The 13,757-nt window shown below is 46.0% G+C and overlaps 1 protein-coding gene across 3 annotated transcripts in view; it reads right to left on the reverse strand.

Moving 5' to 3' along the window:
- The window catches only part of LOC102946106 (fatty acid amide hydrolase), a 29,838-nt gene that overhangs the window by 8,779 nt on the left and 7,302 nt on the right, over positions 1-13,757 (reverse strand). For 2 of the 3 annotated variants that reach the window (XM_037909324.2, XM_037909333.2), the window contains 11 exons: positions 10,081-10,221; positions 8,115-8,177; positions 6,381-6,501; positions 5,745-5,837; positions 4,401-4,561; positions 3,988-4,073; positions 3,470-3,553; positions 1,757-1,819; positions 1,517-1,594; positions 1,300-1,388; positions 334-370 (listed from right to left, as the gene is read on the reverse strand). In XM_037909324.2, coding sequence (XP_037765252.1) covers positions 334-370; positions 1,300-1,388; positions 1,517-1,594; positions 1,757-1,819; positions 3,470-3,553; positions 3,988-4,073; positions 4,401-4,561; positions 5,745-5,837; positions 6,381-6,501; positions 8,115-8,177; positions 10,081-10,221 — 1,016 coding nt within the window. Of the gene's footprint in view, positions 1-333; positions 371-1,299; positions 1,389-1,516; positions 1,595-1,756; positions 1,820-3,469; positions 3,554-3,987; positions 4,074-4,400; positions 4,562-5,744; positions 5,838-6,380; positions 6,502-8,114; positions 8,178-10,080; positions 10,222-11,353; positions 11,537-13,757 lie in introns of all 3 variants that reach the window. The other variant, XM_037909337.2, reaches the window with a different exon arrangement.

Here is a 13,757-nt window from a genome sequence, read left to right on the forward strand (position 1 = left end):
TACTTAGCTTTAAAACTCCAGCAAGATCAAGGTTATTCAGGGCACCATGGCCACTACAGCCAGCCAGCAGGCGCTAGGTTAGCCAAGGTTACAATTCCAAAACTCAAACGTGAGCTACACGAACAGAAGCACCCCTCAAGTGAGAGACAAGAGAACATGATACAGTTTGAGTGATGGTCAGCTGCCCCCAATAGACAACACATTTATTCTCCAAACTAACAAGGCTGCAGGCTGCCACAGGGTGGAGCCTCCGACGCCTTTTGATCCTTTACTGCAGCTTTTTATGGGGACATGGGGGAGCAGCGATCAGAAATGGAGAAACATTTGCTCTACCTTTTTGGCAGACTTTCAAAATTTCTGCATCACAAGCCTGAAAGACAAGACAGAAAAAAAAAAAAAAAAAAAAAAAAAACCAACCAACCAACTAAAGGCCTTTATCAATTGTCATCCCCTCTTCCCCCTGGCTGAATCCAACACCAGCCTCCCCACCATCCTGAGCACTAAATTAAGGCCACATGCTCCTCTCCTCCTTGAAACACAGTCTTGGGCGTAAATCCAACACATCCCACGCCACGGCTATTTTGAGGGCCCCAGCTCCAAGACCACACAGCCCTGCATTTGCTGCTCTGGAGGAGTGGGAGGAAAATAGAGCCATGGCACAGCTAACACAGCACATGAACCCTTCCTTGCAGCATCAAGCCCAGTAGCATACAGCCCCCCTTCGTCTGGCTTGGGTGGAAGGAATGCGACCTCAGCAGTCTTCTGGAGACAGGCAGTGGGCGCAGGGTAAAGCTGGCTGGAAAATGGAATTTCCATCCTGTGAGAAATCCCGATATTTCAAGGCTTGTTTTTGTCCCGAATTGGGGTGAAAAGCTGAAATACTGAAGTTTTTCACTGAATGAAGCGTTCTCACAAATGTCAATTCAGAAGCATAATGCAAACGGAAATGCTTCCTTTCCTAATGTTATTTCCATTTCTGCCATGGTATTTTAAGCTAAAAACTGTTTAAAAAAACAAAACAAAATAAATGTTGCCGTTCAAAATGCTGCTTCAGTGAAGTACAAAGTTTCATCCTAATCAGTGTTTTCTTCTGGAAAATTTCAATTTCAGCGGAACCGTGTTTTCCCTCAAAAAAGATTTTCATTGTGAAGTTTCCGACCAGGTTGTAGTGCTAAGGGCAGCGAGGAGAAAGACCTCGGCAATCAATCCTCAGCTGGCAGGCTAGGGGAGGGGATGGCTGAATTGAAGGAACTCTGACAGCTGACACAGTGCACCATAAAGAAAAGAGACAACAGGCACCTTAAAAAATGTCCAGTTCACTCCCAGTTTTAAGCCCTTGAGGTCAGGGGTGAGGATTTCAGACAGGGATGGTTTTGGCTGCTGTAGTCCTGCAAGGGACAAACAAGAAGATCCCGTCAGGCAGGGACCTACCCACAGCGAGATATCTAACCGGTCATTAGCATGGGGGATGCAGGCAGGGAGAAGGGGGATAACGGAGAGACATAGGCTCACTCACCATATGGGTACAGTGGATCTGGCTCAGCTAGGATGCTGAACGCAATGGCTGCATCGGTCACTGACGTACAAATGGGGCCTGTCCAGAATAAATGAAATGGTTACAAACATGACAAGAGGTGAACAGGACACACCCACTCCCAGTGACACGCACTCTCATGCAGGGGCTTGCAACTGCTGTGGTTCTTCACACACGTGCAAGCACAGGGAAGTCACAGCGGTGGCGCGAGAGCCCTCTTACCAAGGCTGACGGTGGAGTAGGAGAGTGGAAGGCAGCCGTGACAACTGATGCGCCCAAATGTACCTTCAAGCAAGACAGACAGATGGAGGTCAGATGGAGGAACAAACAGTATTAACTGGGGACAGACCAGTGCTGGGCAGCTCGGCAGACCCAGTCTTCCTAAAGTTCCTTGTTTGGGATCTGGGTTTTGGTTCAGGTCCATCTCTAGTATTAACCTACAAGGGGATGAGACTAAATACCCTCAAGTCAATCAGGTTCAGAACCCTTCACAGAGGAGATTCCAAAGAATACAAGGGGTGTGTGTTGGGGGGGGGGGGGGTAAGGAGACACGACACTAAGAATCTTTGGCTTAGGATTTGCTTCAGCTAGAAGCTAGCATTGATTACGGCACAAACATTTAAGAGATGGAAGAGACCTACAGTAGGACGTTCCATCCTGCCACTCCCAGATGGCCCACAGCAGGGCTGCTTTCCTAAGTCTGGCCTCCAGTCCAATTTTCAGTTAGGGAAGAGTTTACTTTAGGGGAGGCACCAGTAGCGCATGTGCTCAGGGGGAAGTAGGACTAACATTCTGGAAACCAAGCTCTAGATCCTTGGGGAGCCTTTACAGAGCAGAAGTGATTAACCCCCACCTTTCTACTAGGAACCAAGATCCTTCTGCAAACACGCACATGCTTAACTTTGAGCACATACGCAGTCCCACTGAGGTCAACAGGACTACTCATGCACGTGCTTAACTTTATTTGCCAGTAACACTGCCTTCCTACTTAGCACTATTCCCTACCCACTTCTGACAAGTTCTGCCATAACCTGCTACACATGCCCCCCACCCCACGTGAGAAAGGAGTACAAGTTTACTTGGGTTTACTAATCCAGTGGTAACTGGTGCCCTAACTTGAGATACAGGGCTGGGATGACCACCTTATTCAAAACTACAGAATTCCTAGGTTGGGGAAGATTTATTTACAGGCTGTAAATCAATCCTGGGTATTTGCAGAAGATCTCCAACAGAGGTAGATGGACTTACAACTGGGTGATTCTCTGCCCCCTTAGTTCTCTCCTCCCTGGAGGAGTACAGGAAAGAAGGGGCAAATTCAACGCTTGTGGAGGGAGACAACTTTCATGGTGTACATTCCAAACCCTTAACAGGATGGGGCCCAGCAATGTCATGTCAGAGATGCCTCTGGACCCTGAACCCAGAGCTAGTGGGGCTCCTGCTGTGGCTTCCTTCCCTTCTAACCCCTTCCCCTCCAAAAAAAACAAGTCCCCACTCTCCAGCTCAGAAGGACATCTACTTATTCCTGCTCTTTCAGTCAGGGCAAGTCACTGTGCCGGGGCTAGCAGACAAGAGGGGCTGGAGTACAGAGTGACCCAATTGTCATTTGGACTCATGGAGACGTTTACTGCTTAGTTGGTATGTCCCCGTTTGGCTGCAAATGATTATTTTCATTTTAATCAAAATCTGTAAGATGCATGGTCACACAAGCTCTAAGTTTCTGAACAACAATTTAAAGTCACAAGTGAAATACAAGAGATCTCAGAAGTCGAAGCCTTGTCACAGTTTGTTACAGCCACACGCTGAACTGACCCTATCATCCCAACCCTGCAGACGGCTGGGGAACAGTTTCATGCTCAGGAGGGTATTGGCCTTTGTGTGGGCTCCCACCATCCCCAAGGAAACGCAGGATCCCTAGCCAAGTAAAAGGGGCAATACCTTTCAGCCCCACGACACCACAGAAAGAAGCGGGAATCCTCACAGAGCCGCCTCCGTCAGTGCCAAGAGCCAATGGGCAAAGACCTACAAAGAAATGTGTCTTTGCATGGGACCATAAAGACTGTATACAGCCCTTCCCACACCATTTTCCCAGCATCGTTAACAGGAAAGAGAGGGCATATGGTACATCTGAAGCACCCATGTCTACGAAGGGCAATACCCACTGACTTCCAAATCCCCTTACAGAGGCCCAACCACAACCAGCAGCTTCTACACCAGACAAAGCACTGCATGGAAAGCCTATTTCCTCCAGCTGGCTTATTCATGCTCCCAGGTGCCTCCTCTTGGATTCTGCCATCTTCTGTTCTCTGCCCGGCTCCTAAAACACCCCTGATGCATCTATCACAGGCCTCTCTCCACCCACCCACAAAACTTCTGCCACATCCCAGAATCTTCCCCAAAGGCTCCAGCAACTTCTGAAGTGGCCCTTTCCCCCGGCTGGGTTCAGTACATCTCACCTGCCGCCACAGCAGCAGCTGATCCGCTGGAGCTGCCACCAGCGAAATGCTGGGGGTTGTATGGGTTCCTAGTGGTGCCATGGAATCTGAAGGAGATAAAAGGATAGTGTAGACTCTCAAAAAGGTTGGACACACCTTAGGGCAGGGGAGGAACCAAAATCACGTCTCAGAAGCAGCCTAGCTTCCCCCGCACCAGGCATATTGCGCTACTCGCTAGGCATCCTGCTGCCTCGATTCAGACCCCCCACCCGTCAGGCACTCAAACCTTCACATGGCTAAGATGCTCTCCTTGCCACTGTGCGGGTGAGATGTGAGAATGTTCAACAGCTGAGTTACGTGACTGAGGGGTTTTTAAATTTACCTAAATGACCAAAAAAATGGGGATGGGGGAGTGTGCATGTGACTTGTTTAACCTGTTGGGGTTACAGCCAGTGGTTCCAGTCCCTAGTTCATGCATGTTTGAGACCCCAATAATGATCGCTCCAGCCTCCCGCAGCTTCCTGGTCACTGTAGCATCTTCAGTCTCTGGCTCTGTCCCAAGATATGCTGTTCCCGCTCTGTGGTGGTAAGGCACCTTAGTAAGAAACAGAAGAGTGCATTAGGTGTACTGAACACATAAGATCCAGCAACTTCTTCTCCACAACAGCACAACAGAATTCTCTGAGGAATCAGTGCCCATCTAGCCCAGATGCTCAAGGCATTATGGTGAAATCTGAGCTGGGCAAGTACCATGGCTGCTTTTAGTCTTACCGCTAGGCAGGGTACTGCCTTCCTTGTGCTGGGGCTCTCTCTGGGGGCTACTTGGAATCAGAAAACCTAAAATCGAACAGTTACTATTTCCCTAACTGCTCTGTACAGGCGCTAGTTAGATATCAGGCTGGGGAGAGTACTAACACCATGTAGATAGTCAGGCAACAGTGACCCAATTTTGAATAAGGCTTGGAGATCTTTGGGTGGAGAGCGCTATAGAAGAATCAATGATAATTCCAACCTGCTGGCCAGATGGCAAATGATGGCTCTGCCTGGGCTGCCACTGTGAAGCCAGGAACCTGCCAGTTTCCAGAGCCCTGGCTCCCACTGGGGCTGGCAGACTCCCTGTCCGAGCTGTGGAGCTTGGAACACCAGCAGGTTTCCAACGGAAACATACTTGTGTTTGGCAAAACATTTTGCTTCAGTGAACTAGCATTTTCCAACGAACTCAAGTCCTAACTCCACACCCCCCCACCCCCCCGACCTCAACGGTAAGACTCCAATTGCCAGAGTCTGGCCAATGCTGAGAACTTTTGGAAATCCCATCCTCCAACTCTAGGACTAAGTTTACTGACTTTCTGCTTTGTCAGAAGAAGTAGTATCTCTTTTCCTCCTCCAGCCCCCTCCTACCTCCTGGGTTAAATGCTGTTAGAAGTTACAATTTGAATACCAGATATGGAATATGCTTTTTATATGCTCATATTCCAGGGTTGGTCTTCCTGTTTTAGTCTAGCTACTGTAACTGCAGATTCTACTCTTATTCCCACAAATGCCTATACCTTTTTCAAATATCTTACCGAGATGTTTGCCTTAACAACAACCTGAAGCAGTGAGATACTTAAAAAAAAAAAGTGATTGGCCTGTGTAACACATTTCCTTTTATGCATTTTAAACTGAGCTGCTTTTAAGTTCCTTTGAGTGTCCCTCAGCTGGAGGATACACAAGTGCTTATAGCCTCACACAGCGTGAGCTGGCCATACAACACTCCAATCATGAGGGAAACTCACAACTTTAATCTCTTCTTTCAAGCAGACTGGGATTCCATCCAGAAGAGAAAGGGGGCATTTATTCCTGTAACGAATAGTGGAGGCTTCAGCCATCTGGAAAGAGAGAAAGATTTTCTTAACTGGACAATGGGATATGCCTGAGAAGACGGACATGATCAATATTGCAAACTAAATACCACCCAAAGAGATCTCCCCATGATGGGCCCGAGCCCTTCCACCATGGGCGAGACGGGAGAAGCTACTGATCGATTATGTCTAGGTCTGGAGGTCATGGAGCAAAAGGAGACACAGGGTGGGAAAAATAGTGTGGACACCAAAGAAACACATCCTGGTTTAAGCAACATTCAGTAGGAACTGCAACTGCTGTAATATTAGTCTCCCCCTGGAGTAAGTGAAATCAAGTCGTTTATGGCCCTGAGAGGGAGGGACTGAGGAAAACAGGGGAGAAGGTTGAAATATTCACACTTCATTCCAGCAATCATAACCCAGGATCTGAGAACATCTATGCAGCAGATGAGAGCAAGAGCCTTAGTCACTCATATCCTCTTCTGCAGGGAAAGTGTGCCCATTCAGGTGACCATTGGCTGCTATCACTCTAGGGAGGAGGAAGCCCACTCCCACCAAAGGCAGACATACCTTCTGTATCTGCTCCCGGTCCCACTGCACAATTGCTCGGAGAGGGGGGCTGGATTTCTCACAGTCCTCCAGAGAGGAGATAATATTCTTAGCAACCTGGAAGGGCGTCAACTCCCCAGTCCTATAAAATAGGAGGAGAGTTTAGAGATTGCGATCCTATTACAATTCCCACCAGAGGTGCGGACTTTCTGTGTTCCCAGGTCGTGCTCGACACCCACGCTGCCACAGGCCCCACCCCACCCCTTCCTCCAATCCCCCACCCCGCCCTACTTCTTCCTACCCCCTTCCGCCCCCCTCCAAACAGCTAATCGCAGCAGGCAGGAGGCACTGGGAGGGGGAGGAGTTGATTGACGGGGCCACTGGCGGGCAGGAGACGCTGGGGGAGAGGGGGAGGAGCTGATCCGCAGGGCTGCTGAGCACCCACGGAGTCAGCACCTGTGATTCCTGGGATGGTTCTCTGCTTTCCAGACATAGTTCTGAAGGAAAGCATCCTCTGGCAGGAAGGTGTTATGCCATCACCCTTTGGGCGGAGAACTGGATAGGGATCAATCAGGAGCTGATCAGTGACACTCCCTAGACAGCTAGTTCTACTGAGCAACATGAAATGCTTCTGTCCCCATGAGAGCTTGTCTCCACAGCACTCCTGGCCCCAGAGAGAGAGACAGGAGCTGGAAACCCTGTCTGAAGCCTGGGAACACCAAGATCAGCAGGAGTGTTGTAGAGGACAGAGCCACAGGCGAACTATTACACTTCCTTGGCGAAGGGTCCAAGGCTGCGGAACTTGCTTTGGCCAGAGGGTGGGCTGAACTCAAGAGTACAACATGGAAGTCAGCTTTTTGTGCAGGTCTCCTACTGATGATGAAGGCTGCAAACAGCCTCACAACATCACCTTCATGATCAACCCCCAAAAATGAGCCTTCAGAATGTCAATGTACCCTAAGGGGGAAAGGCTGCAGTAACACTTCCAGTAATTCTGGCTCCTAGATACGAGGTTGATGCATACACTTGAGATGCACAGACAGGTTACATGAGGTTAGGGCATGCACATGCATGCACACACACACCACAAGCCATGGGGTGGGCCCCACTTTTCCGTTTGTTCTGACGGAATAATTTGTGTTAGCATCAGAGATGGGCCTAAGGCACACAGCTCCTAGAAGTTTGGGAGAGGATTTTGTTCAGGTCAATCTCTGGTCACTGCTCCCTAGAATTGTTTTGACCTTTTTGTTCCAGTGACCTCTGGTCTGTTCACACTCACTGGGTGGAACCGTGTCAAATCAGGAGGGCAAGCAGCAGGGACAGTAAGTGGAGGTTCTTCAGGATCCTCAAAGGCTCTTCATTGTGGTGACCTTCCATCCACCCGCCCAAAAACAACAAGTGACACAAGGAAGCTTCCCCCACTTTCCTACTTCACTGAGAAGACTACAGATAAGCCAGAGAGCTAGGAACTCGGATGTAGGTCCCCCACCTAGAAGCACTTTGTGAGAGAGCTTGCAATTACTGGAAAGGTGTAAAAACCAATTAGGAAGAGGATTTGTTCAGATTAGAGTGAAGAACTAGTAGTGATGGGATGAAGTTAAGAGGAGGTACATGTAGTAGGCCAAATTTTGGGGGAGAAATTCCTAACACAGATCCATTAGGTACAGGGAACCACATCAAGCTATGGAGGGGAAAAGGGAAGACAAGATGCCCTAATACTGTAGGTCTTTCCACCAATCATTTAATCTCACCTACCGGTAGCAGTTCAGATAGTCCTGGATCCCTTTGAAACTGAACCCAGTGTTGGCAGGATGAGACCTGCCAGGAGAGAAATAAAAAAGTGATGGTCAGCCGCCAAAGAACCTTCCTCGAGACTCACAATGCCAACAAGGGTATGATGAGGTCCTGACCAGGAAAGCTTCAGCTACTACTTCGGATTCCAGTGTAACAACCAGAAAACCTTCTTTGCCAAAATCCAAATGAAATTCAACTAACTGCTTTGGGCCCCTTTGAAAATAACAGCTGAGGTCTTTAGCTGTTAAGAAATCCCTCACTATATAATGGTACAATGGTCTGATGGTATAACAGTCTGAGTCATGGAATTAAGGGTTTCAAATCATTTAGGTACATTTGAATATTTTGCCGTAAGTCTTTTTAAATAAAAACCTAAATACACTGATAGGCACACATTAGAATGTCAGCAACTGAAATCCAGAGTTTGTAAGAAGGTTTAAGGAATAACTTGCCACAGAGAAATTACTATTCGTATTATTATTTGCATAGCACGAACAGTATGCTAGGCATGTTGAAGACTATACAAAAACCATGTTCCTTCCCCAAAAAGCTCACACTCAAAACACATCACAAAGAATAATTCAACATGCCATAAGCCTAAAAAGGATCTAATATATAGCTTTCTGTATTTTCTGGTATGGAATATGTTTGAATATCGAGACACACATGTACAAATCAGTTAAAACAGGTTAATTTGTAAGACAGACAAATCTGCATTTGACCAGTGTATGTTCTAAGCAAACATACAACTTTCCTAAGTATGTCGGTGATTAAGGCCTTGCCTTTAAACATGTTACCTAGTAAGTTGGAACTACGTGCTGTTAAAAACTGTATCAGAACCTAATGTCGACAATTTCAACACCTTTTAAAAAGGCATTTCACTGGTCACAGTCAACGCAGCTAACATACTCGGTGGGGGGGAAGGGCAGCAGCCCAGGGTAGAGCTTAGGATTGACCTCTATTCGACACTGGTGAGGCCTCATCTGGAGTACTGTGTCCAGTTTTGGGCCCCGCACTGCAAGAAGGATGTGGAGAAATTGGAGAGAGTCCAGTGAAGGGCAACAAAAATGAGTAGGGGTCTGGAACACATGACTTATGAGGAGAGGCTGAGGGAACTGGGATTGTTTAGTCTACGGAAGAGAAGAATGATGGGGATTTGATAGCTGCTTTTAACTACCTGAAAGGTGGATCCAAAGAGGATGGATCTAGACTATTCTCAGTGATAGCAGATGACAGGACAAGGAGTAATGGTCTCAAGTTGCAGTGGGGGGAGGTTTAGGTTGGATATTAGGAAAAACTTTCACTAGAAGGGTGGTGAAACACTGGAATGGGTTACCTAGGGAGGTGGTGGAATCCCCTTCCTTAGAAGTTTTTAAGGTCAGGCTTGACAAAGCCCTGGCTGGGATGATTTAGTTGGGATTGGTCCTGCTCTGGGCAGGGGGTTGGACTAGATGGCCTCCAGAGGTCCCTTCCAACTCTGTTATTCTGTGATTCTATGACTATGAGCAGGTAACATGTTTTTAAAGTTGCTATAAATGGTCTAAAAACATTTAAGTACCTAGTACAAACAGTACTTAATTCAAATGCATCTTAATTCAAAAAAGAGTTTTTCCCCCCCAGTCTAGACAAGGGTTAATGAAGTAAGGGGTGCTTTCGATATCCGAAGGTGCAGAGATAGCATGGGGAGATATTGAGTAAGGACACAAACTGCAAAGGAAGAGAAAGGAAAGGATACTGCACATTAGAATTCAGAAAGCAACGACGGAGGGAAAAATTCCTTATGACTGGGGCCACTGTTTAAGACATACAAAAAGTCCCTTTGTTTTGGGAAACCTGATTTTGTCCAGACTACTGACAATGACATAATGACCCAGTACTCCATTAATACACACATACAACCCCCCTACTTCTTGCACATCATGCTGACCTTGTCTCCATCAACTGCTTGAGAATCTCCAATGTGTTTTTAGTCTCAGGCTTTTCCTTTCTTCCCTCAGCAGCAACCTCTGGAATAAATGTGGGGTCTTCATGGATATCAAGATAGTGCATGAGAGTAAAGTTATTCACCCTGCAAGAGAGACAGAGAGTCACTGCTTGAGCATGTAAGCCCCATCCTAACGTTTTCATTCACAAACACTTGGTTAAAAGGAAAATGCTTCTGGAGAGTTCTCCTTTTGAACAATGTGCACTGTTTTGCAGAACTACTAGAAAACAATTCTCTCTCTGTCACCACATTCCTCTGCAGAAGCGGAGTAGAAGGATTACTAGGTTATTCATTAATTTATACATTCCAAGAAGGGACCACTGTGATCTGACATCCTGTCTAACACAGGCCATAAAACTTCCCCAAAATAATTCCTAGAGCAGATCTTTTATATATATATTTTTACGTATCCTCTACAAAGGACAGCACACCACCATGGATTGATGCCCACAAAATTCTCTTACTATTGAGAAGGAGGGTCCCAGGAAGAAACCAATGTCATTTAGAAATGAACATCCCCAGTGATCAAAGCCTGCTTCTGCACTCATAGTGGAACACAGTGTGATGACAAAGGAGGTCTTCAATATCTATGCCTTTCTGCAGCTGGACACATCAACGAAAATTGTCAAAGGAGACATCAGCTTTAACTAGCATTGTAAAGTTCTTCTCACCTGAGAACAGTAAAATTTTTCCTTCTAGGTCGAATAAAATATTTTTCTTTCCAGTGATCACTGTACGAAGACTGAGGCAGATTTTGTGCCTGTCATGAATATTTACCTGCGCAATCTGGCAAAGTCAGGTTAAAGCCGAAGAACAAGTCATGAATGACCACTCAGCCATTTTGTCAAATGGGTTGCAGAGAGCCATACCCTTGCATCCATCTTGTGATGTCCACATGGTATAACCAGTTGTTCTGTACAACTCTCCTACTCTTTTACAACTTATTTCCTGATCCATTCCTAAATGGTGGGATCCCAGCTACCTCAGTCTGCTTGTTTTGCAATTCCTCCTACTTCCTAGAATATGTCAAGTCCTTAGCCATCAACCTGCACGCCCAAATTGTAACACAAGGAAAAATCCTGGCCCCATTAAAGTCAATGGGAGTTGTGTTCAGTCTAGCCAGGATTTCATCCCCAAGACAAAAATAAGGGTCAAAAACAGAAGTACAAGCAACTTCAAGTGATGTGGAGTTAAAAAAAAAAATTAACATATATACCATGGCCTACATCCTCAAGCACCAGGATCCCCCATTTCCAACGTTGATAACACACAGTAGTGAAACTGAGATATATATCAAGATGAGCATCAAAAGCAGGTATGTGTGGCTAAAACTCAAGACATTTTAGCAATCTGGCAGATGTAGGAAGCCCTTCTGCAACTGGTGCTCCATTTTTAATGCCTGAGAATAAGCAGAACAAGAGGAACTACAATCAAAATCAAAGTCTCTGCAAGGCAAAGAAAAAGGTAATTGCATATAGCTGAAGACAGACCACCACCAGGTTAAGAAGGTTCTTTATATTATGCTTCTTTAGAAATGTATCAAAGCCCCTTGTCCTATGCATTCTGTACTTTTTCATTTGGCAGATAAGATCCCCACTTCCCGCTTGTTCCTTATCCTGGCTCTGCTTTGTTTACTTTTGTTAATTAAAGTTGTCCAACTCTAGAAATAGAGTCTCTCACTTAAGAATCCTGACAGTCTGTGAAGCTGCTCCTGTCTCAAAAATGCCAAAGCATCAGTCGAACTCCAAGCAATATACTTCCTGCTATCTATAGTCCAGTACGGGATTCCTTTTTTAGGATATGAAGAGGCTTCCCCCCCTCCCCCCCAGCTAAACTCAAACACTCCCATGTCCTTCTTTGTTAGGTACTTCTGTGATGGGAATTCAAATAAGGATTAAATCTGCAGGTGACACTGAAACTGGAGTGGGAGAAAAACATGCAAGGAGAGCAGACCCAAACTGCAGAGTGACTTGGACAGATTATTAGAACATGGAGACCTGCAGGCAGGCAGGCAGGCAGGCAGAGATTTGGTCCTAGAAAGCCCTACACTCCCAGAGAGAAAATAAGCAGCACAGATACAAAATGAGGGCATGTATTCATATTCAAGCAATTGCACTAATCCTACAAAAGAAAGTTTATTTTTGTCTTGTCTCCATAACACCGTCCTAATGTGACTTTTGTGCAATCAAGTACTGTAGATGCCACAGGGAAGGTGAGGGCTGGGAATCAGGAGGCAAATTAAGGAAATGTCCATGAGGGTCCTGATTTTAAGGAATGATCCACTGTACAAGAGCGTGACAGTTTCTGTCCTTGTTAATTTGCATTTCTTTTGGAGGTATTTGGTATCTCTAGACCACGCTTCATCCACTAGCCATCACCTTCAGCCCCCAACTAAACCCCCTCCAATGCATCATCAAGGATCTACAACCTATCCTGAAGGATGACCCATCACTCTCACAGATCTTGGGAGACAGGCCAGTCCTTGCTTACAGACAGCCCCCCAACCTGAAGCAAATACTCACCAGCAACCATACACCACACAACAAAAACACTAACTGAGGAACTGATCCTTGCAACAAAGCCTGTTGCCTACCGTGTCCACGTATCTATTCAGGGGACACCATCATAGGGCCTAATCACATCAGCCACACTATCAGAGGCTCGTTCACCTGCACATCTACCAATGTGATATATGCCATCATGTGCCAGCAATGCCCCTCTGCCATGTACATTGGCCAAACTGGACAGTCTCTACGTAAAAGAAAAAATGGACACAAATCAGATGTCCAGAATTATAACATTCAAAAACCAGTCGGAGAGCACTTCAATCTCGCTGGTCACGCAATTACACACCTAAAAGTTGTAATTCTTCAACAAAAAGCTTCAAAAACAGACTCCAACGAGACACTGCTGAATTGGAATTAATTTGCAAACTGGACACCATTACCTTAGGCCTGAATAAAGACTGGGAGTGGATGTGTCATTACAAAGTAAAACTATTTCCCTATGAAGAAAAGGAGTACTTATGGCACCTTAGAGACTAACCAATTTGAGCATAAGCTCAAATAAATTGGTTAGTCTCTAAGGTGCCACAAGTACTCCTTTTCTTTTTGCGAATACAGACTAACATGGCTGCTACTCTGAAACCTGTCATTATTTCCCCATGTTTATTCCCCCCCATACTGTTCCTCACACGTTCTTGTCAACTGCTGGAAATGGCCCATCTTGATTAACACTACAAAATGTTTTTTTTTTCCTCTCTCTCTCCTGCTGTTAATAGCTCACCTTACCTGATCACTCTTGTTACAGTGTGTATGGTAATACCCATTGTTTTATGTTCTCTGTGTATATAAAATCTCTGCACTGTATTTTCCACTGCATGCATCCAATGAAGTGAGCTGTAGCTCACGAAAGCTTATGTTCAAACAAATGTGTTAGTCTCTAAGGTGCCACAAGTCCTCCTTTTCTTTTTATAGGCCACACTGTAGATCCTACCTAAAACCAGGCATGTTTAAAGTGTTCTTAGCCCTACAGGGAAGAACCTTAAAATGTATTGGGATCTGCAAGATATTGCCCACCAAATTATAAGCAATACTTGTGGACTGCACTGCGAGCTTGAA

Source organism: Chelonia mydas, chromosome 1 (genome assembly GCF_015237465.2).
Source record: "Chelonia mydas isolate rCheMyd1 chromosome 1, rCheMyd1.pri.v2, whole genome shotgun sequence".
NCBI lineage: Eukaryota > Metazoa > Chordata > Testudines > Cheloniidae > Chelonia > Chelonia mydas.